General features: G+C 41.6%; 1 protein-coding gene across 6 annotated transcripts in view; it reads left to right on the top strand.

The window, feature by feature from the left end:
* The window catches only part of LOC135500656 (polypeptide N-acetylgalactosaminyltransferase 5-like), a 106,951-nt gene extending 85,460 nt beyond the window's left edge, over window positions 1-21,491 (top strand). For 2 of the 6 annotated variants that reach the window (XM_064792240.1, XM_064792241.1), the window contains 8 exons: window positions 5,536-5,755; window positions 12,896-13,013; window positions 14,021-14,206; window positions 14,610-14,738; window positions 15,290-15,394; window positions 16,261-16,290; window positions 17,818-17,946; window positions 18,629-21,491. In XM_064792240.1, coding sequence (XP_064648310.1) covers window positions 5,536-5,755; window positions 12,896-13,013; window positions 14,021-14,206; window positions 14,610-14,738; window positions 15,290-15,394; window positions 16,261-16,290; window positions 17,818-17,946; window positions 18,629-18,793 — 1,082 coding nt within the window. In that variant the 3' untranslated portion in view covers window positions 18,794-21,491. Of the gene's footprint in view, window positions 1-448; window positions 666-5,535; window positions 5,756-12,895; window positions 13,014-14,020; window positions 14,207-14,609; window positions 14,739-15,289; window positions 15,395-16,260; window positions 16,291-17,817; window positions 17,947-18,628 lie in introns of all 6 variants that reach the window. The other 4 variants (XM_064792242.1, XM_064792245.1, XM_064792243.1 and 1 more) reach the window with 4 other exon arrangements.
* Window positions 21,492-22,326: the final 835 nt, after the last annotated feature.

Here is a 22,326-nt window from a genome sequence, read left to right as displayed (position 1 = left end):
GCACCCCACACACAAGAGATATTTGCTGCGTCCACTGGCAAATTTTCTGTTCACTTCAGGATCTAAATACAGTTATCATCATTTTCAGGTTGGCTGGATCCTCTGAATTTTTGACCCTGTGAATGATATGAAGAGTCGTTATTTGTTTTAAAGTGCAGTCATTTGATATTTTTAAAACTTAATTAAGAATGCATAATCAGTCTTTTCTCTTCTAGATTTCAATTTCATCCCACCCATCCCCGCCCTCGAGTGAACTTTGGTAGAATCCTATACCAAAGTTGACTTTCGCGTCTTAAAATCCTATTCACTCTTGTCTCTTGTCTCGAGCAAATGTGCCACTTGCAAGATTTTAGTGCGGGATCGACTCCTGTCTAAAACTGAGTCGGGCAGGTTAGAAATCATAAGAACAGGAGTTCTGATGAAGGACGTTGCATGTTGCGTATTTCAGGATGGCTAGAGCCTCTCATGGACAGAATCGCATCCGATTGGAGCACCGTCGTCTGCCCGCTAATAGAAATCGTTGGCGACGACGACTTTCAGTTTCATGACACAAGACCAGAAGACGTTCAGATCGGGAAATTCCGTCTGGCGAATCTGGTTTTCGGTTGGATGGTCCCGAGCAGCGAAGACCGGAACGCAGGGGGATCGAAAATCGCTCCTCTACGGTAATTTCATGCGATGTTTCTCTGCGACCACATGCCACGTATACCAATAACATGGCTTTTCTATTGCCATTTGTTAGCGCAGTTCTTTCTAGTGTTAACCACATTAGGCCAACAGATTATTAGAGACAGTACCCATGATATTACACTTATTTAATTGGTGCTGCCCATCGACCTGTGATGTCGATTATTTTGTGCTGCAAAGCATACCCATGATACCATTTGGTGCTGCAAACTATATTGGGCTGAAATTGTAATGTAAGGTAGGAGGAAACCTACACTGCCCGGGCAAGTCATCCCTCTCTTTTGTGGAATTTTGGTGCCGGGAATTGAACACATGACCATAGAGGTGAGAGGTGCTGGTGTTGATCTCAAATATTGGTCTCACCACTGGGCCACTGACAACTCCATTTAAATTCCAATTATGCTAGTTTTGTACTAAAACTTGGAAGTTAACGTCTTTCCCCGACTGTTGCTGGTGATGAATACTACCTCTAATGGACTGTTGGTCGTCAACTAATCACGATTAGCCATTCCGTAGCGCCCTAACACGTTTTGCTGCATTGCCTCTGTATTATAGCTTTCAATGTTCAAGACACAGCCTGCTCCGTCCTGCATTAATCCGCTTTAGGGAGGTTCGGGCATCAAGAGTGATGCAGTTTGGGCACATGACCCGTATAATCAAAGATTGTTGACCCAAGATTGACCAAGCTTGTTAAAAACATCCTCCAAGTTAGACAGGCCTCTCAATCACATCATTTGGGACACTGGTTGCATGGAAGATTGACCAAGCTTGTTAAAAACATCCACAAAGTTGATCAGGCCTCTCAATCACATCATTTGGGACACTGGGCTTATTTTACACAGTTGTCATCGTTTCCGTGCCAATCATTGTTCTCTAGTGCCAAAAATCAGTCTTTCATGCCAAAAATTTGTCATTATTTGGCATAACTATCATGAGATTGATTTGATGGGCCCGGTTTTTTTAAACAAGTTAAGTCAGTAACACAGCATTATTATTAACTAGGGGTTACATTTATCTCTTTCAGTTAAGTCAATTAAACTTGATGCCAGATTTTAGTTAACCCTAAGTTAGTAACTTAACTTGTTTTGAACAACTGGGCATTGGTGGCGAGTCAAAGTCCTGTATGACTTCTGAGAGTGTTACTTCTGACGATGACTGTCATGATGTGTTTCCCCATAACTACACACCAAGCGGTCTGTGTCACAGTAACTCTTGTAATGCCTCCGAACCTCCCATTGGCCATTTCCTTCCCACCATTTTTATTGCAGGCAACTATGTTTTTAGTTTCAGGTCTTCAGATGTAACAGCCCATGAGTGCTTCAGTGGAGTTTGGAGTCCCACAGGGCTCAATGTTAGGCCCTGTGTTTTGCACCATCTCAGTAACAATCTCTGTGAACCTTCTAAATCTTACATCAGGACGTAAATGTTGACTTTTTCAGGCTGGTTGACGCCATTGCTGGACAGAATTGCTCTTGATTGGACATCTGTCACTACGCCCGTCATAGACGTTCTCAGCGACAAAGATTTTAAATTCTCGTACACGGAAGCCAAGGAAACACAAGTTGGAAGCTTTAAGCTTCAGAGCTTGTTATTCGGTTGGCAGTATCCGTCTAACGAGATCAGAAAAAGTCGCAAAACGATAATCGATCCGCTACGGTAATTTGAAAGTCTAACCACGAGTCAAAGTAACTAACTGATGAAAATTCGACACTATTCATCAGGATTCTTTGTGACGCTTTCACCACTGTAAAGTAATAAAGTTTTTTCAATCAGCTGTGACACTTTAACTGTTGGCATTTCGTCAATTTTAAGCCTAATGTTGAACCAGTTATTGTTAAATTCAAAGACATATTTTTCAAAACTGTTAATGAATGTGACAGTTTATGTTAAAGTGAAGAACGCATATCGAAATACAGTAGAACCTCTCTATTAAATACACTCTTGGGACTGACAAGTACTGAATGTAATAAAGAGGTGTCCTGATTTGAGAGGTCAAATGAAATGAAAACAGGCAATTTTTGACCAAACCTGAAAGTGAAAAAACTGTCGTTATGGTTCCCTGGTTCTCAGTGGTGGCTGTCCAGATGTGTCACAGCTGTTCAGATGTATGATGGCTGTTCAGATGTGTCACAGCTGTTCAGATGTGTCACAGCTGTTCAGATGTGTCACAGCTGTTCAGATGTATGATGGCTGTTCAGATGTGTCACAGCTGTCCAGATGTGTCACAGCTGTTCAGATGTATGACGGCTGTTCAGATGTGTCATGGCTGTTCGAATAACATCTCCCTGTCGTAACACAATAACATTATATCACATCCAATATCATCCGTCCTGTGATGCATGTAAGGCACTTAACTGTCATTCATCCCTTTCTGTGTAGGTTATGTCTTGACTTTGACCTTGACCTTGGTAAAGCTTTGACCTTGACCTGACCTTGACCTTAACCGTTTTAAAGGTGGTCTGCAACAAATAGGAAAATAGCCTGTCTCGTCAGTAGAACCTTAAATCCAAAATAGACAAAGAATTTTCAGGATTTCAGAAGTAGGAGGCGACCTGTCAGTGTTGTCAATTGCACAAATTGCACTTTTGAAGACGTCTTCTTGAATATTACGACTCATCTTTTCTTTCAGTATCGTTTTTATAGGTGGCGCTACATTCATAGACAGGCTTCAATTTCATGAGATTCAACTGTCTCCTGCATGACTATTCCATCGGTCAAACATTTTGGCATAAAATATGCGCAATTTTTTGCACTTTTTTGCACTTTTTTTGTATATCGTTATTGTAGAAGTTTATGAATCCTTTTTTCGTCCTGTTGCATTTGACATTTTTGGTACTGGTGCAAGCTGTTTTATGCTCACTTGTGACATGATTTTTCCAAGGTTTTTGACTCCTTTGGGGTACTTTTTGATACAAGCTGTTTGCAGGTTTTGCAGTTCGTATACAGTACAGGAATGATTTATTCAATAGCTTTTGAAAGTGACTTAATCAGTTCTGGCATTGTTGCATTTTGCAGGTTGGGTGGAACCCATGTTAGACCGTATTGCTCAAGACTCCTCAAGCGTAGTTTGCCCCGTCATTGATATCTTATCCGACGATGATTTCAAATTTATCTTTACGAAAGGGAGAAATACACAAATCGGAATGTTCAAACTACACAATCTCATATTTGGCTGGAAATATCTTTCGGAAGAAGAGAAAAAAAATAGAAAGTCAGATATAGACCCGTTACGGTAATTGTAATGTAATTTTTTGTGTCCTTACGTCTGTTCACGTTAACGTTACCATAACAAACGTAATGGGTCATTGGGTGTGTTGCAAACATATCGTTACATTGACAGGTTGTGTTTGAGCTACGACTCTTGTCACAAAGTACACAGCATACGAGCGCCTGACATAATGGCAACAGTCGGCGGATTCTCAAAAAATTGGCATTGCTGGAAAATAAAAAAGATCAGCTTGGCCTGGTTGTTCAAAACAAATTTCGTCACTGGCACTGGCGTTAACAAAACTTGGCATTATCGCCTCAGTTAACACCTAGTTAAGTTAACGCCAAGTTAAGTTAACGCCAAGTTAAGTTAACGCCAGGTTGAGTTAACGCCAGGTTGAGTTAATGCCAGGTTGAGGTAACGCCAGGTTGAGTTAACGCCAAGTTGAGTTAACGCCAGGTTGAGGAAACGCCAGGTTGAGTTAACGCCAGGTTGAGTTAACGCCAGGTTGAGTTAACGCCAGGTTGAGTTAACGCCAGGTTGAGGGAATGCCAAGTTGAGTTAACGCCAAGTTGAGTGAACGCCAGGTTGAGTTAATGCCAAGTTGAGTTAACGCTAGCGATAGTGACAAAACTTGTCTTGAATAAAACCAGTCCCTGATCTGCAACCTCTGCCACAGGGGCGCTCTAAAGTCACTTGTTGGATTTTAGGCAACGACCCCTGCTGATGATATTGCAAAGCGTTTGCTGATTGGCTTCGACAATACAGTATCATGCTGTTGAAAAGTCCAGGACTTTCTGCAAGATTGTTGGCAGAGGTCTGCAGAGCGATCTTCTCAATCTTAAACGTAAGTTGGCGCTGTCATGACTCTGTTATGGAGATTAAGCTGATTTACTGACTTGTCAAACAAAGGACATTTTTCAGCAGTCGCCAGTTTTTTTAGTCGCCCGTGTGTGTTGTACTTGATTAAGCATTCTTGATGTGTTTGCATTAAAACACGTCAGAAACGCCTGTCGGCTGCTTTGTCCGCACCTTAACAAATTCTGGTACTGGGTATTGAAACATTTCAAACACCTTAACTTTTTCAGGCTGGCTGGAACCCATGTTAGATAGAATAGCCCGTGACCCGCATGCGGTGGCTTGTCCGTTCATTGACATCTTAGACGACAAGACGTTTAAGTTTAATGACACCAAAGCATCTTACCCGCAGATTGGAAAATATGAGATTAGAGATACGTTTCTGATCTTTCGTTGGATGCGTTTGAGTAAACAAAGATTGTCGACGCGCGAATCAATTATCGCTCCGTTACGGTAAAGTTTGTTCGATTATGAAAATGCGAATGGGTGGTTTTTATGTTGACTGTTTATCCTGTTATGCATGTCACTGAATTCATCAGGTCTGTTTCACGTTGTTTTGCATGTTGTTGGAAGACGATTTACCGTGAAGAAATTTTTGATACCGACTCGGGCCCGTTATGGGCATTGTATTGCTAGTACGATTTTCGCTTCAAATTTTCAGCCCCAAATCAATGTTTTAGCTAGGGGTCGTTGTTCATACGATGAAATCATAGTTGTACTAAAAAGGTATAAGTAAGCAGATTTTTCCCAATCGTACTTTGACCTTTGACCTTTCACTTCAGGCTGGTTGGAACCTATTCTCGATCGTATTGCAATGAATGAAACGAATGTCGTTACACCAAATATTGAAATAATCTACGAACACGATTTTCATTATACGGGAACTCGGAACCATCGCGCGGTACAGGTCGGCCGATTTCAACTCAAAGACTTGACATTCAATTGGATGAGTCCGCAAAAATCGAGTCAGAAATATCGGAAGAATCATGTTGATGCGTTGCGGTAATAATAACTTGAACTGCGTAGAAAGCAAATTGAATTCTTTTCAACCCAAGTTCTTTTGCTACTGGGTGTTGATTTTGACTTTATGTTAAAATAGTCCGCATAGTTTAAAGTCGAAAATCAATGGTTTTGAAGGCGTAGCATTTATTTTGATTTGCGTGGAGAATATTTCTGTTGCAGTAGCGAACCTGTAGTTGGGATATGGTCTCCCCAACACGCCCAAAGTTTTGATTTGTAGCGAAGCTTTATTTGGGATACATCCCTCCTCCCCCCTCATTGTAGTGATTTAGTTCAGAAAATCTGCAAATGATGCCTGATGCCCAAATTTGCTGGCTGTATCATGTCATTTGAACATTATATATCGCTGGAACTTCTGTGGTGTGATGGTCAAGTGTAGGGGCGGTTCCCTCTCGATTTCAGACCCAACCAAAAATCAAACATGGCTGCGACGCCGCCAGCTTTGTTTTTTACATTCCATCCCATTTCTGAAGAACCAAGTGAGTGACAGATCTTAAACTTCTGTGATGTGACGGCCAAGTGTAGTGAAGATTCCCTCGATTTATGACCTGAGTCAAAAAAGATTTCCCCGTTTTTTTCTCCACCCCATGAATTCAGAATCAGTTGAGTAACAGACCTGAAACATCTCTGCTGCCCACAGAGCGGGGGCATACATTGCGATTCGTCTAAATCGCATCAATTCAAGTCTTAGTCTCCTTCCTCGATTTTACAGCAAATGGTTTCGACATCAAATTGCAGCTTATCATACTTAGTCCTAGTCCTGAAGTGACAATACCAGAAAAGTGGTATTACGAGGAAATGACGATGCAGTGCCGGTCTACTAATTACTTTGTCCTGTTTCAGGATGGCTGGAACCGTTACTCGGTCCCATCGGCGAGAGCTGGTCTAGTGTCACATGTCCAGTCATCGAAATAATCAGTGACAAGGACTTTCTGTTCAAAATGACCGATTCGCGATCCATTTCTGTTGGCAGTTTTACATTTCTTCAAATGGTTTTTCGTTGGGTGGCGGCGACCAAGACATCAAAGCGATTCAGGAAAACGAACGTGGACTCATTTCTGTAAATGGCCGATCTGTATTTTTGCGGGGACCATGCCTCATTTCTTAAGCTACTGTGATAATCTGACAAAATATTGCTTTAGTTTTAAGAGAAATATATGTGATTTGCATTTATTTCATTCAAACTTGTCATGTGTTGAGCATTTTCATGACTCTTACACAGCACATGAGACTTCATTCAGATTTATACATTACAGTACAACTGGATTACATTTCTTTCTATATATTACAGTAAACTTGACTACATTTCTTACTATACATTATAGGAAAACTGTATTACATTTCTTTGTATACCAGTAAAACTGGACAAAATTTCTATGCATTACAGTAAAACAGGAATATCCATTTCTGATAATCCAATACAGAAACACTGGACTACACATTTTTACTAGACTATACATTTCTGATTATTCATTGAGTCCAACAGGCCTTTACCATAGGACTGTACTGTAAATTGGATTATACATTACACTAAAACTTGACTACATATTACAGTAAAACTGGGCTACACATTACATTAACAGTGGACTATCCATTACAGTAAAACTGGATTATAAATTACAGTAAAACTGGACTATACATTACAGTAAAACTGGGCTACATATTATATTAACAGTGGACTATCCATTACAATAAAACTGAATTATACATTACAGTTAATACTGGATTATAAATTACAGTAAAACTGGACTATATGCAGTAAAACTAGACTATACATTTCAGTAAATCATGACTATACATTACAGTGGAAATGGACTTTACATTACAGTAAAACTGAACAATTGACTATAAAGCTTTATTTATACATTGTTTCCAGGTTGGCTTGAGCCTTTACTCGACCCAATCGCGCAGAATTGGTCAAATGTGACCACCCCTATTATAGAAAACATCATGGAGAAGGACTTCACTTTTGGCATTTCGAAACGTATTCCTGACATCCAAATTGGACGATTCGTGATTGGCTCGCTCACTTTCAATTGGATGGGGCAGACAAACTTTTCAAAAAGTTGGCAGAAACGCCTCACCGACCCACTTCTGTAAAGTTCCCAGAATTTCCTCTCCGACCATCCCTCATTTCTGAGCCGATAATTTTCAAAGCACTTGTGAGAAGATACCTGACCTGGTAAAAGTGCATTGTATTGACCCTAAAAATGACCTTGAACCCCAACGCAATTTGTAAAACGTGCTGCAAATCCAAGATGGCCACCAAAATAAAAAATGGCTGCCAAAATAAATCTGGTCAAGTTGTCTAAACATAGTAGACTTGGGAGATGAGGGATGGTCCTAATTTAAAATGCTTCTATGCACTCCTATGGTGCGCCATCTATCAATTATTCTGACATCGCCTGTCAAATATAGCTACGGTTCTGAACTGAACTTCTTGCAAGGTCTATAGCAAATCTGGTGCGCCAGCTATCAATTTAGTTCAGTTATATGGACTGCACAGTCCGAGTCACAATTGACATCCTTCCAGCTTCACGCTAGTTAAGCCAGTACGGGCAGGTTACACGTCAATGACGCACCAGTGACGTTGTTATCTCTATGTTTCATGTGTCTTACCTGTGACCTTCGCGCTGGGTAGGGCATCAATGGCGTGGCGACTTGAGGGATGTCAATTATGATGTGGACTGTATTTGAATGCTCAGGTGTGCGTGGCAACTTGATGAAGGTTATTCTGAGAGTGTCTGTGTTGTTGTTGATTTGCAATAATCTTATTCTGCTTCTTACAGGAAAGGGTTTCAAAATCAAGTTGTAGCCTGTCTGTGCGCTTAAAATGTCTCTTCACCAAAAACTATATGTCTTATTTGCAGTTTCTTTTGAACTATACAGTGTATATCACTGCGGGTTAGCATATCACTTGGGCGTGCTTCAGTATGAGAATTCTTCTGTCCGAAAACTCAAATTTCACTCTTCAGTGAAAAACTTTGGAAAATCTGTTACAGTAGAACCTATCTAGTGAGGACAACCTTTGAACTGACAGATGCTATCCTTAATTAAGAGGTCTCCCGATAATAGAGGTCGAATTCAATGCAAATTACCAACTTGGCACCAATTTTGGTGTTCGTAATAGAGAGGATGTCTGTAATAGAGAAGTTTTTCGCCGAGGGAGGTTTTACTGTATATTGACGTCTTTGAAAATGGTTTCTGTTGTAGCAATTGAGGAGCTCTACGTTACACGATAGAACAGACATCAGTGTATCTCCCCAACAGGCCTAAACACAGGGGTAGATTTTGTGTAGGACATCCGCAACTTTTCCCAGATCAGCTCTACGAACCGATCAATGAGGATCAACCTCTTTTCCAGGTTATAGTAAAGCAGTATTATGTAGACTCTTTCACCAGTCTCCTCCATTCGCTCATTACAGAGACTGGTACTTGACGGTGATTCACTCGTCATGAACTCGATTTGGGGGCGTAAGCCTCCGGTGTCCGGTCACATGTCTTTCTGTAGGATGGGCAACCTCGATCCAAGTGAATAATCTGCAATACCAGAGCGCTCTGTATGACAGTGCATCCACTGTGTGAACTGAAAATGTATGGCTCGCCTCGGGTAAATCAATGAGGCTTCCTCGACCCTCGCCGCACTGCGGATAGAGTCGAGGTTACCTGGACTAAGTATTACGGGAATTTTAAATTTCACGCCATTCTCCGACTTGCAGGTTGGCTGGAACCGATGCTAGACCGAATCTCTCAAGATTCCACCACTGTTACTAGCCCCATGATTGGCTCCTTGAGCGATCATAGTTTTCTATTTAGAACAAACAAAATGAACTCGGCTGTTGTCGGTAGTTTCCACCTTGGGAGCTTGACCTTTGACTGGATGAAAGTGCAGGAGCAGGAAAAAAAACGTCGGAAAAACGATATGGAGCCAGTTAGGTAGGCCTAGTAAACGTTAAACAATGTTAAAGAGGGCCTGGGCCTCTTGAGAGATGTAGCTTAGGTGTAGAGGTGATATTTTTTTTGCCCGATTATGCTTAGTTTATTGGGAATGAAGGTTACTTGTGGCTTAGGTTCCCCCCTCGCATTAGGTAGGCCTTGTGAACTGGACCTGTAGCAGAGGTATGGAGGTGGTTATTTGATTACCCAGGCTAGTCATGACCACCAATTTATTAATGGATGTAGAGACATTTGGGTATGCTAGCTTAATTCTTATTAGACCATGGGGTAAAGGTTACTATTGGCATAGGTCTGCCCTCCCTCCCGAGGGCATTAGGTAGGCCCTGTGAACTGGGCCTCGTGAGAAATGTAGCTGGTATATGGAGGTGGTATTTTCATTCCCCAGGTCGGTCACAATGAGAAATGGTTGAAATTGGTAGAGACCTTTGGTAGTTATGCTAGCTAAAGTCCAATTAGAGGCTGTGGAAATAGGCTGGTTGCATAGGTCGTCAGTTTATTTCATGCAATTTGAAAACACATTGTTTGAGAGCCCCCCCCCCCCCCACCCCCCAAAACAGTCTGAGTAAGGGTTGCTGTAGGCCTAAATTTCAACACAATTTGAGTCCTTTATCAAGGTATCTTTCAACACATTAGCTTTATGAACAATAATTTATTTGCACAATTGGAAAATCAAATTCGATTTCACATTTTGAACGAAGGGCCTAGGCCTTCAATTTTCTCCCAGAAATTCTATCCTTGCTCAGAAACAAATTCTTGCTCAATCATGGACCATTTTCATCCCCAATCGATGATGTGGTTAAATTCAAGACTGTTTACTTCATAGGGCACAATCCAGCTTTTGGCAATTTCTACGGGAATGTTTAGTTTGACTTCAAATTTCAGGATGGCTCAAGCCCCTTCTTAACGAAATCTCTCAGAATATCTCCAATGTGGTAACACCCGTCATCGACATCATAGAAGAAAGCAATTTTGTGTACACGAATGTCGAAGAGGGTGGTATCTCGTATGGGACATTTGATTTGATTGGTCTAAAATTTGACTGGAAAATATTGGATGAAGAGAATCGTAAAGGTCGACAGAAATATTCGTCCGGGCCGATTTGGTAAACTGAATAATTTGTTATTTTATATTCGTTTTGAAGTATGATGCATTGCATTTTTATGCTTCTCTTGAGAAATTATTGCTTACTTTGAGCAGTTTTGAGGTGGTTTTACATCGCAAGGGTTGGATTTTATCGTAATGTTACATTTAAACGCATAAAAGGAGGATTTTATCTTTGTGACTTTGATAACTTACATTTCTAAAAAGGCTGTTGTAAGTGCTTTAGTTTCTGTTATAGTGAATCTGATGGTATTTCAAGATTTTAGAGTTCATCTTAAGGGTTGACCATAGGTACCAAAATTGCAGTGAATGCTCATTTAAAATCCTGGAGGCTGTTCTCTGGAAAACAAAAAACAGCGTCCTGCCCTTGAAATTAGCATTCATTACGTTTTGAAAGCGTTCTAATTGTTTTCGGATAAAATGGTGGTGTCTATGATCAACCCTTAAACTCAAAGTAGCTATATCAATACGCATTTGCATTAATTCTGCCATTTAACTAGTTTTGCAGGTTAAGAAATATTCATGCCATTATTTCGCATTTTGCTTCAAATGTTCAAGCAAACATTCCTTATATATACGCACAAAAAGGAGTTTCTGCAGATTACTCATTTTTGAGCGTCAAAATATGATATCAAAGGCTTTGGACGGAGCGCTTTACTACAGTCATATGATATACTGGACGGGGCCTTTGACAGTACACGTCACTCTTTTGTCGTATGTGTTGACGTCAATCCACAGGACCTTTGACAATACACTTTACCATCACGAAAGTTTCGCGTCACTTTACTGTCATGTTAACTTTACACGAAAGACTTTTCTCTCGTTCACTCCGAAAATCTACAGGACCTCGGACAAAACACTTTACAGCAATCAAAAGACTTGATTTATTCCTAACATCAATACTTATTCCTGTGTTGGGGGTTATTTCCACCATACTCCAAGAATTTTTTTTAATAATTGCCTCCCATGGTGTTGAAGGTGCCAGTTTTTAGCCCAAGTTTGGTGGAAAATGATCTGCATCCATATTGACTCATATTTCGTTCATTTTCACCATAGCTGGTTTTCTTCCTGTTTATCCTTCGCATCATGCATCAGCCTTCCTCGCATGCTTTATGTTGTGTTTTCCTGCACGTTTTCTCGTTAGTTATGAATTCAGCTTGCGATGAAAATTGGATTGTCAGTTGCGATAAAAGTTGCACAAACTTTAAATAGAAACCTAAATGTCTCCTACTGTAGTTTAGTACAGTTGGTAGAACTTCTCTTTGAAGGACAACCTTGTAACTGACATAGTGTTCGTAGAAGAGAGGTGTCCTGTTTATTGAGGTACTGTAGAAACTCTTTTAAGGACACCATTGGGACTGAATATTGCTGTCCTTTTAGAGAGGTGACCTGATTACAGAAGTCAAACTGAAAGGAAATTACAAATTTGTAACCCAGGTTAGTCACCTATAGAGCGGGTGTCCTGTTAAAAGAGGTGTCCACTTAGAGAGGTTTTATTCTAAATTGAATCATTTGAACACTACTTTCGATCAAAAATCATTGTGGATCGACTCCAATCCAAGTTTCATCTCATTTAGGTGAAGGATGGTGGTTGGTAAGCGTTCTTCAAACTCGTGTTTTATATGTCATCAAGAATTAGTAAAGACTAGTCTTTACTAACTTGATGTCACCCATTTGAAAAATTCACTCGCAGTAAAGACAGTTGTTTTATTTCTTTAAAATGTGCATCACATTTTCTTGATAATTGTATGAAAAGTCCTAATTCAAAGGAGGTATACAAAAGTATATGTTTTTTATGTGTATCATAACATATTAACCTCTCTAACCGTTGCTAACAAATGCTTGGGAAACCTTACAAAAAATTCCTTTGTTATAATAGTAACTTTAGTAAAGTTCATTCCATGTGAAGATTATTATCAGTAATAGAATATCGTAAAAGTGCATAATACTAACTTGATTCACTTTTCGCGGTGGAATGATTGAACTATTGAAATTTCTTCGCGTTTTAATATCGTTTTTAACTTGACTCTTGCATGGCATCTGATTGGTCCTCCATATTTTCAGGTCGCCTACAATGGCCGGTGGTTTGTTCGCCATCCATAAAGGATTCTTTGAGCGCCTCGGCACTTACGATGCTGGCATGGATATATGGGGCGGAGAGAATCTAGAGTTGTCGTTCAAGGTAAGAATATCGAGAGAGAGAGAAAATAATTTTCAGTGGTATTGGGTCAAGGTACGAGAATTATATGCAGCTTGACAAACCAGTGTACAACAACTTCATAGACTACAAGAAATGCTTTGATCGTATCTGGCAGGAAGGTTTATGGGCAGTTCTAAGGAATTACAACATCAGCCCTGGTATCATCAAGGCCGTAGAGGCACTGTACGCAGCATCGAGGAGCATGGTCGGGTAGGAGAGGACTTCAGTGAGGGTAGGAGCCCGGCCCCCCCACTCCCCTTATTTAGGGGGTACATAGGCTTGTTCCCAAGTTTTAAAATCACCCCCAAATGGAAGGAAACAGCATTTTTTTGTACCCCCTATTTGCTGGCTTTTGTGAGGAAATTGACCCCCTATTTGAAGGAAGGATTTGTTGTTCTCGGCTTATTGAGGCCCGGGCGGAGTGTAGGTGTTGAGTGTAGCTCAACTACATGGAGAGGGAATTGACACGATTACCAACACCCCTGACGGACCCTATTCTCTCTGCAGCGTGGAAAGAGCGGGAATGGGGTGGCGGGAAGATTCATGACCGCATGCCCCTGCGCGTTAGATAATTTTAACCGGGGATAAAACGGCCCGTAAAACGGGCTTTTTAAAAATCTTTTTGGGGAAGAAGACCCAGGGAAGGAAAACATGAGAAAATATACCCCTATTTTCAGTTTTTGAAGGGAAAATAGCAGTAATAACACCCCTATTTATTGATTTTTCGGGGATTTTTCCCCGAAACAAGAGTGAAAATTAACCCCCTTTTCCCGAAAAATCGGGAACGCGCCTGCGGCCCCCTTGACTATGGAAGTGGGGGGGCCGGGGGTAGGAGTAAGGCAGGGTTGCCTTCTGTCACCAACCCTGTGCAACATCTTCCTCGAGAACATCTTGGCAGAGTCACTACTTGAACTGGAGTAAGACTAGCTTCTGAAGAAGACGCGGACAGATAAATCTCATTAATAAGGCGTCACTGATGTTGTTTTCAGATCTGGATGTGCGGTGGTACGCTGGAGATCATTCCCTGCTCTCACGTCGGCCATGTCTTCCGTAAACGTAGTCCGTATTCCTGGGGGACCGGCGGCAACGTCCTCAAGAGAAATTCGATACGAGTCGCAGAGGTGTGGATGGATGAGTATAAGAAATACTATTATGAGAGGATTAATTACGATTTGGTGAGTTGTACTGTTATTTAAAGTTTCACGGTGTCACTGCTGTGAAATTTTGGATGGTTGATGTGCGACAAAAAAATCACTCATCTGCATGTGTGACAAAAATCACTCATCTGCAGGTAAAAAAGCAGTAACTGCTGCGGTTGATGTTAATCGCAGGTTGTGTGATCACCGATTCTTGTCGTAGCAACCTGGGAGGATTACTGCAAACAAGCAATTTTTGTCGCATACAATAAAAAATAGCTGGTCGCAGCAATTGATATCTCTTGTGTGCAGGTCGCTGTAGTCATTGAAGCAGAACATTCCTGAAACTAAGATTTAATATTAAGGATGATGACTTATCCGGAACTTATGACCAGTAGCGAAGCACTTTATGTCATTTCATTTTCATGACACTCTGTTCCAGGGTGATTTTGGTGACGTTTCGGCCCGCAAGGCTCTACGTAAGAAGCTGGGATGTAAGAGTTTCGATTGGTACGTGAAGAACATCTACCCAGAATTATTCATTCCAGGCGAGTCTTTAGCTAAAGGAGAGGTGAGTAAAAAATTTCATTTTAACCTTAAGTCAAGTTTCTTTAACCTAGCCTCGATTGGAAGTATGGCTTTTATATCAATCAAGTCCAAAGACCCTAAAGGCAACTTTCTTTAGCCTCTCATCGATTGGCAGTATCGGTTTTATGACAATAACAACATTAGTTTTGGTCTCAAATTGTTTGTTTCCATTCAATTTGACCTCTCTAATCAGAAAACATCTCTAGTAAGGACAGCACTTGCCAGTCCCGAAGGTGTCCTTAATAGAAAGGTTCTACTGTACTTAAAAAGGGGGTTTCGCTTGAACAACGATTCAGCCTACTTTTTATCAATCAATCAATCTTGTCAGCACCGAGGGTGTCAATCCGGGGGGTGTTGTTCCTGAGGGTGTTATAAAGTATTCCAAAAACAAGATCTGACCACCTGCCCGCTTGGGTTTTATATTCTCTGCAACTAGAGAAAACAAAACAAAAGAAATAAAGAATTTGATCATCAGATTCCATCTGTCCAACCTGTCCGTTTTTAGATCATTGATGTTTAACCCTTTTTTTTCAGGTTCGCAACAAAGCTCAAGCAATGTGTTTAGATTCAAGTGTGGACAATATGGGCAGCGGCCTTAAGCTCAAATCCTGGCCGTGTCACAACCAAGGTGGAAATCAGGTACGTTCAGTGTGTTTTGAGTGTAGATCACATAAGCAGCGGCCTCAAACTCAGACCGTGGTCAGAACCAAGATGGAAATCAGGTGTGTTCAGTGTGTCTGGAGTGTAGATCACATAAGCAGCGGCCTCAAACTCAGACCGTGGTCAGAACCAAGGTAGAAACCAGTTGTGTTCAGTGTGTTTGGAGTGTAGATCACATAAGCAGCGGCCTTAAACTCAGACCGTGGTCACAACCAAGGTGGAAATCAGGTATGTTCAGTGTGTTTGGAGTGTAGATCACATTAGCAGCGGCCTTAAACTCAGACCGTGGTCACAACCAAGGTAGAAACCAGTTGTGTTCAGTGTGTTTGGAGTGTAGATCACATAAGCAGCGGCCTCAAACTCAGACCATGGTCAGAACCAAGGTAGAAACCAGTTGTGTTCAGTGTGTTTGGAGTGTAGATCACATAAGCAGCGGCCTCGAACTCAGACCGTGGTCAGAACCAAGGTAGAAACCAGTTGTGTTTGGAGTGTAGGTCACATGGGCTGCCGCCCTCAAGCTCAAATCCCATGGTGAATATAAGGTAAGGTAAAGTGATACAATTATTGCCCTGGTACAATCGTAACCCCTGCAATGTTGAAAATAGTAGAAATCAGTGCACACTGAGGCTATAAGTATACTGGAGTTATAATTTCTCCACCTTACCTTATGGAGTTTAGATCAAATGGACAGCAGTTTCAAGCCTCAGAATAAATCCTCTTCTGCCGGAGAATTTTAATATATTTAAAAATGTGATTAATTCTGTAAGCTTTGAAACTATGCTCAAGCCCATCACGAAGTGGTGCAGCCCTTTCCAATTCAAACTTCGATCTATTTTAACCCTCAGGACAAAAAGATTCCACCAGGATCACCTCAGGCATGTACCATTCAAATTGACGGGTAGAATGCCTAATTTCTTACTTTTGAGTTTGGTTTTTGGTCGGAGCTGAACCCTCCTCATGAGCATAGCGATATTTCTCCACAAAATTCCATAGGGGGCGCTTTTAGTGGTAACCTGAATGACAATGCCTCTGCCTTCTGGCAGCTAGATACCAGGCGAACAGTTAGAGATACTCTGATCATAACCTCCCCCGAAGAAATACAAGGCATTTTTCTATATGGCCTCTGTTTACAGTGCATCTCACCAAAATCGATCTTATTCTGCCAGATGTAGTGTACACTAGGTGTATTTGGTATACATGTGACAGGATCTTAGGTTGATTGTTGACTCTAAGCAGACTGCTCCCTTCTCCTGTTCCTGTGCTTGAGCTTTTCTGACCAGAATGTTCGACCAACGACAAGACTGGACTTCTCTCTTGATGCTTTATTCTCTTTCAACAGTTTAGACTCAAACAGAGGTTTCCTTGTATGGAATGGTGCTGGGTGGCGTGATGTGGATATACCCTCTGGCAATTCTAAACTGTCTCCCTGAGTCTCTAAAACCTAGGGTTTATATACCAATTTTCATGACACAAGTACCAGTTGTTACCTGACCCCTTAGTTACTTTCAGGCCATGGTCCGCCAACCCGTGATCCCTTACTCATCTTATAACCTATCATTTCAAGCCAACCGGACTTACTATTAATGTACTCTATACTACAATTTACACAATAGATTAGTTCAATAAACTGGATTGACCACTGGTCAGTGTTGAAGTGGCCTGTGCAGGTCACCCAATTATTTCTCAAATTACAACGTCATACAATGTACATTCCAATATGGCCAAGGTCAGACTATCATTGATTCTCACACATAACTGAACTTACTGGCCATTAACTCTTTCGACCTCACAATATTTTGATAATTGGAGTAAATCTAAAACATCTGATCAACTCAAATTCATAAGTACATTAACCCAATACGGTACCATACCCCTGTCTAAAAACTACCTTACGTAACACATGTATCAGCCAACACATGGTGAATCTATTTTTCGATCGCAAAGACCTCACTTTCAGTGGCCACTGCGCTGCTAGTATGTACGGGATTTCAAAACAGCTTCACATGGCCAGCCCTTATAGTCTTCTTTAGACACTGCGTAAGTGCCAGCGAAAAATATATTGTAGTTTTTGAGTGAGACACAAAAACACTACGCGTGCAATTGTTGAGATCGTCAGACTTGGTGAGTGATAGTGATGGTCACCCTTCGTGCAATGCGATTCTCTATGTGTGAAAGGTAGCCAATATATAAATGCATGCTGTATTCTTCATCGAGGATTGGTGTAACAGAGTCTAGGTTCCCTTAGTGGAGTCTGAAACTTGAGGGTCAAGTTGTAGTTAGGACTAGGATGCGTCATTTTTAGTTAGGCACTTGAAGTAGGCAATCTGGTTGTCGGAAAGTTTTTTGTTGTCAGAATTTTGGTCTTTACTCGCATTTTCTCATTTCGAATCTCCACTTTTCAGTTCTGGATGCTGAGTAAGAACTTCGAGATCCGCCGAGACGAGGGGTGTTTCGATTTCTCCGGTCACGGTGACGTCGTCGTGATGGGATGTCACGGGCAGAAGGGAAACCAGATGTGGCTTTATCAGGCGGTAAGTTGAATAGCGCCGTAGTGGCAGGAGGGCCCAGCTCATAATCAGGAGGTCGCATGCTCGACTCTTTAAAATATCACTGCTGCTTGATCGTGACTTTTCTTTGAACACGGCAAAATTTTCAATTGCATAAATATGTACTACAGTGGAACCTCCCTTAGCGGACACCTCTCTGTAAAGGACGACCTCTCTATTAAGGACACTAGTGTTGGTCCCAAAGAGGTAGTTTCCATTCAACTTGACCTCTCTTATCGGGATTCCACTCTAATCAGGACAGCACTTGTCAGTCTCGAGGGTGTCCTTGATAGAGAGGTTATACTGGATATAAATCTCAACATTGCAGTTGTGCAGACAGACATACAATACTATAAGCACCAAATTTTAGCAAATTCGGATGCATTCTAACTGCTCTATGGCATTGTGTATAACTGCATTTCTATTTGCCTGGACCACCAGTAATCAATTACGTGTGGCGTACCTATTTAAAAAGTGTGAATATTTCAACTCTAACAAAAATTAACCAAGAAATTTGGGTCTATCGTCGCGTGAAATTTCGCCAAATTTTAACGTCGCAAAAGTATCATGGTTTACAGTAATGGAGAGGTGACTTCGTTGCCGAAAACATTTCCGTGTCGTCACTCATCTTTTACCTGATCATCTTTTACCTGATCATCTTTTACAGGATGGCCACATCCTTCACACGACCACCAACAAATGTCTCGAGCTGTCCGCCAACGGTCAACGCATCTTCATCAACAGCTGCGAGCCGACAAACCAGCGCCAAGTCTGGTTGTGGGCGCGCAACGATCCCGACAAGGAGAAGAAACTTTTGGAGAAGCAGCCGTGAGAACCGCGACAGACGACAAATGTCCCGCTCAATCGGGAGAACATTTGTTTATGTTTTGATCGGGGTTTTGTTTGACTGCCTTAAAGGGACAATATAGGCAGCAGCTAGGCAGGCAAGATAAAGTTACACAACGTCGCCAATAGGGGTCTCTCACATCTCACAGTACGTCGAAATGATTCGCGCTTGTATGAGGAATATATTTAGTGCTGAATCTGACATGACCCAGGGCCATCACTGTGTATACTAGTCACCTAAAGATGGCCAAATTAGCCTCTCTGCTCCTGCCTATAGTCCCCCTTTAAAGTTTGCCAGGAACGGATGAAAATTTCTTTGGGGCTGTGTTGAAAAGATGCAAAGTGGAACATCCCTCAGCAGACACCTCTGTTAGCTGGACACTGTCTGTTGAGGACAGTGGTTTTAGTCCAAGATTTGTCGCTTCTATACAATTTGACCTCTGTAATCAGGACACCTTGCCATTAAGGACAGCATTTGTTAATCCAAAGGGTGTCCTCAGTTGAGAGGTGCTACTGTATGGTTCTTTGGGACTTCGAATTGGCTCCACGGTCTGCCGAAGTCAGAACATGATGTATCCGGTCAGGCATGCGCATGAACGAATGCTAAATTCTGGTATGCGCATGCGTAACCGGATACAAAATCTATTTGAAAATTTTGTTCTGCTAATCGTGGCTGAATGTATAGGCACCATTTGGCAAGCTTGACCCTTTAGCCCTTCAAATGCCCGTGGAAGCCCGCAGCGTTTTCCCCTCAAACGCCTGTGATTTAGGTGACATCTGACGTGAAAGTGCAGAATCAAAACGTCGTTCTACTTGAGCCGATGTTCGGAGCCGAACTTGTGCTCAGTCATTGAGTTATCTGTTGCTGATGAGTGGTACTGCAAATTTCATGTTGAAATTGCTCATTTTTAGGCATTTTTCTGGAGGAACAGATGGAAAAATCATTGAAATGCTGGAGTGCTAGAGGGTCAAACTTGTGCACACAGTATATTTTGTTTTCTGTGTATGGGGAGGTCGGCGCCAACAGTGTTTTATCATTTGGTGTCCGATCTTGTGATATATCATGTACCAGGACTTTTGGGACGGGTTTGTGCCACAACCTAACGCAGAAATCTGGTATGAGAAATTTCTGATATGGTGCACAGTAGTATTAAGTGTAAGTTTGAAATGTATTCAGTGATATTGTTGGGTCCACGTGGCAGTTTTAACCAGCAGACCTTTGGGACAATCTGTAAATCGGGACCAATCTTTCCTCTGCGTTTGCAAAAGATCTGTAAAATAGCAATTTATCATCATCAAATGTACAGGGTAAGTCCGTCGACTGGTTGGTGAAGTACTTAAAACCTACATTGAGAAGGAAGATTAAGGTTTAAAGTTCAAGTTTTGGGTTTGTGTTCCGATATCAACAAAGGTAGATGTTTTCATCCAAAATTACACTTCAAACTTGGTCTATCCTTAAACATCTCAGTAGAGCTCCAGTCAAATTCCTACTGGGTCTTTCTCGAAAAACCAAGGCAAACAAGATGGCAGGCCGCTGATGAAATTGATGGAACCATTGACCAATTCGATATGTTATGATTGATGAGCTTTTTACGATGCATTTGAAAATATGTTGCACTTCCCTGCCAGAGCCCTTCAACTTGTCAATGATTTCATGAGGTTACCAGTCAGCAAATTTTTCATTAGCAGAAAACTCCACTCCAAGATTCCGTATTGTTTTAATGACTCCGTGCACTGTATATGAAAGAGTGTTATGGCACGAAATGCATGTTCAGAGGGTAAACCCTTATAGAATTGACATTTGCTTTGAATATCACCATGGTAACTGGTATGTAAGTAGACATGGCTAGTACAACACAGTCAGCACTGTTGTCTCAATTTCAGAAAAATAGCAGACTGGTCACTTTGTGAAATCATCGACAAACTATGTATGTTATAAATATCGGTTATGGTTAAAGTTTTATAGCTTGTTGACTTGTATGATATGAGGGTTGGACGGTATAGAGGCCTGCATGACGTCATCAAGACGTCCATTTTGGACATCAGTTCGTGTCCTTGCTTCTCTTCTTCTTCAGTGTTCGCTCTGCGCTTGGAGGTGATTATCTCCAGGGAGTATTCCTCCTCCAAGGTGGGATGAGCACTTATGCGAGACACTACGGTTATAGTCCGTGTCCTTGACCCTGCTGATGTCGCAGACAAAGTGTGCCATGTGGATGACGTCATGGCTGACCTCGCCACCAAGGTGCACCACGCGGGTCATCAACGGAATTGTAACGTCCAAAAGGGCGTCTTTTTTGTCGTGACATCATCCGCAAGGCCTCCATAGCAGGGTCGGTGGCTGTAGACTTGGGAGGATTGTCTCCAGACAATGTTGGGCCGGCACTAGTGATGATTACCAAGTTTCAGTCTGATGAACATGTGGACAATAGCATGTTCCATTCAGAAACCTGCTGGGACCTGATTTTGCTTTGATACCAACTGAGGTGCGGAAAGGCCTTACTGAGGTGCGGAAAGGCCCTTCTATTGCTTGTACTATCCCTGTTATTCCAAGGTTACAACCTGTGTATTCTTACTTCCAAAAGGTGAGGCAATATTGTAATCTGTCTTTTATGAAGAACATTATAAAAAGAGAAAAAACATGTAAATAAAATGTAATTTTAATAACAAAATAAAGAGATACAATGCCGTCTATCTCATTTCTGTATTTCTTGAAGACTGCATGAATACTAGCACTGACCACATGATGAAGGCAAGAGAGCATCCTATAGGCTTATAGGGTGTATGTCCAGTTAAAGTTAAAGTCTGCTGAGCTTTTGTACGAGCTGTGAACGGAGGAATGGATGTTGATCTATCACAGGTTAACTTTCCAGGTAAGCCTGGTACCCATTTACTGTGTGTTGCCATCAGAGTTGGTGGTAACTTTGTGGTCTCGGACAGGGCCGCATATTCCAGTACTGGTCGGACCAATGTCCTGTAGTTGTCTCGCGAACATTGGTAGGTCACTTGCTGAAGTTTCTTCTGACAAACCCAAAGCTATGGTTCCCCTTCAATGTGGTCAGTCTAGGTGAGGTCGTTCTACTAAAGGGACAACTTGGGTGTTGGATTTACTTGGCCTGGTATGGCGATCCCCTTTTTGGCTCACCGTAGGGGAGTCTATACAATACCGCAGTGTCCGTCGTCCGTCGTCGTCGTCGTCGTCGTCGTCGTCGTCGTCCGTCGTATCCTAGTTCAAAAACAGTGGCACGTTTCTTAACCGCTAGGCCTATGAACTTAAAACTTTGTTCACATGACCCCCTAGGTCAGATGACCCGTGACACTAAATTTCTCTTCGATCTGATTCTCTACTTGGCCACCAGGGGGCCAAATGTGGATATCTAAAAAGTGTGATATCTCGCTTATTAGTGACTTGTTTTCGATGAAACTTTTGTTGTAGGTACTCATAGCAAATATACATCTTATATCATACGGGTTTTTAATTTGACCTACTTTTCAAGGTCACAGAGGTCATATGGCGTAAAT

This window comes from Lineus longissimus, chromosome 16 (assembly GCF_910592395.1).
Source record: "Lineus longissimus chromosome 16, tnLinLong1.2, whole genome shotgun sequence".
Taxonomy (NCBI): domain Eukaryota; kingdom Metazoa; phylum Nemertea; class Pilidiophora; order Heteronemertea; family Lineidae; genus Lineus; species Lineus longissimus.
The sequence above is the reverse complement of the archived record's forward strand: the minus strand, read 5'-3'. Positions and strand labels throughout refer to the sequence as shown.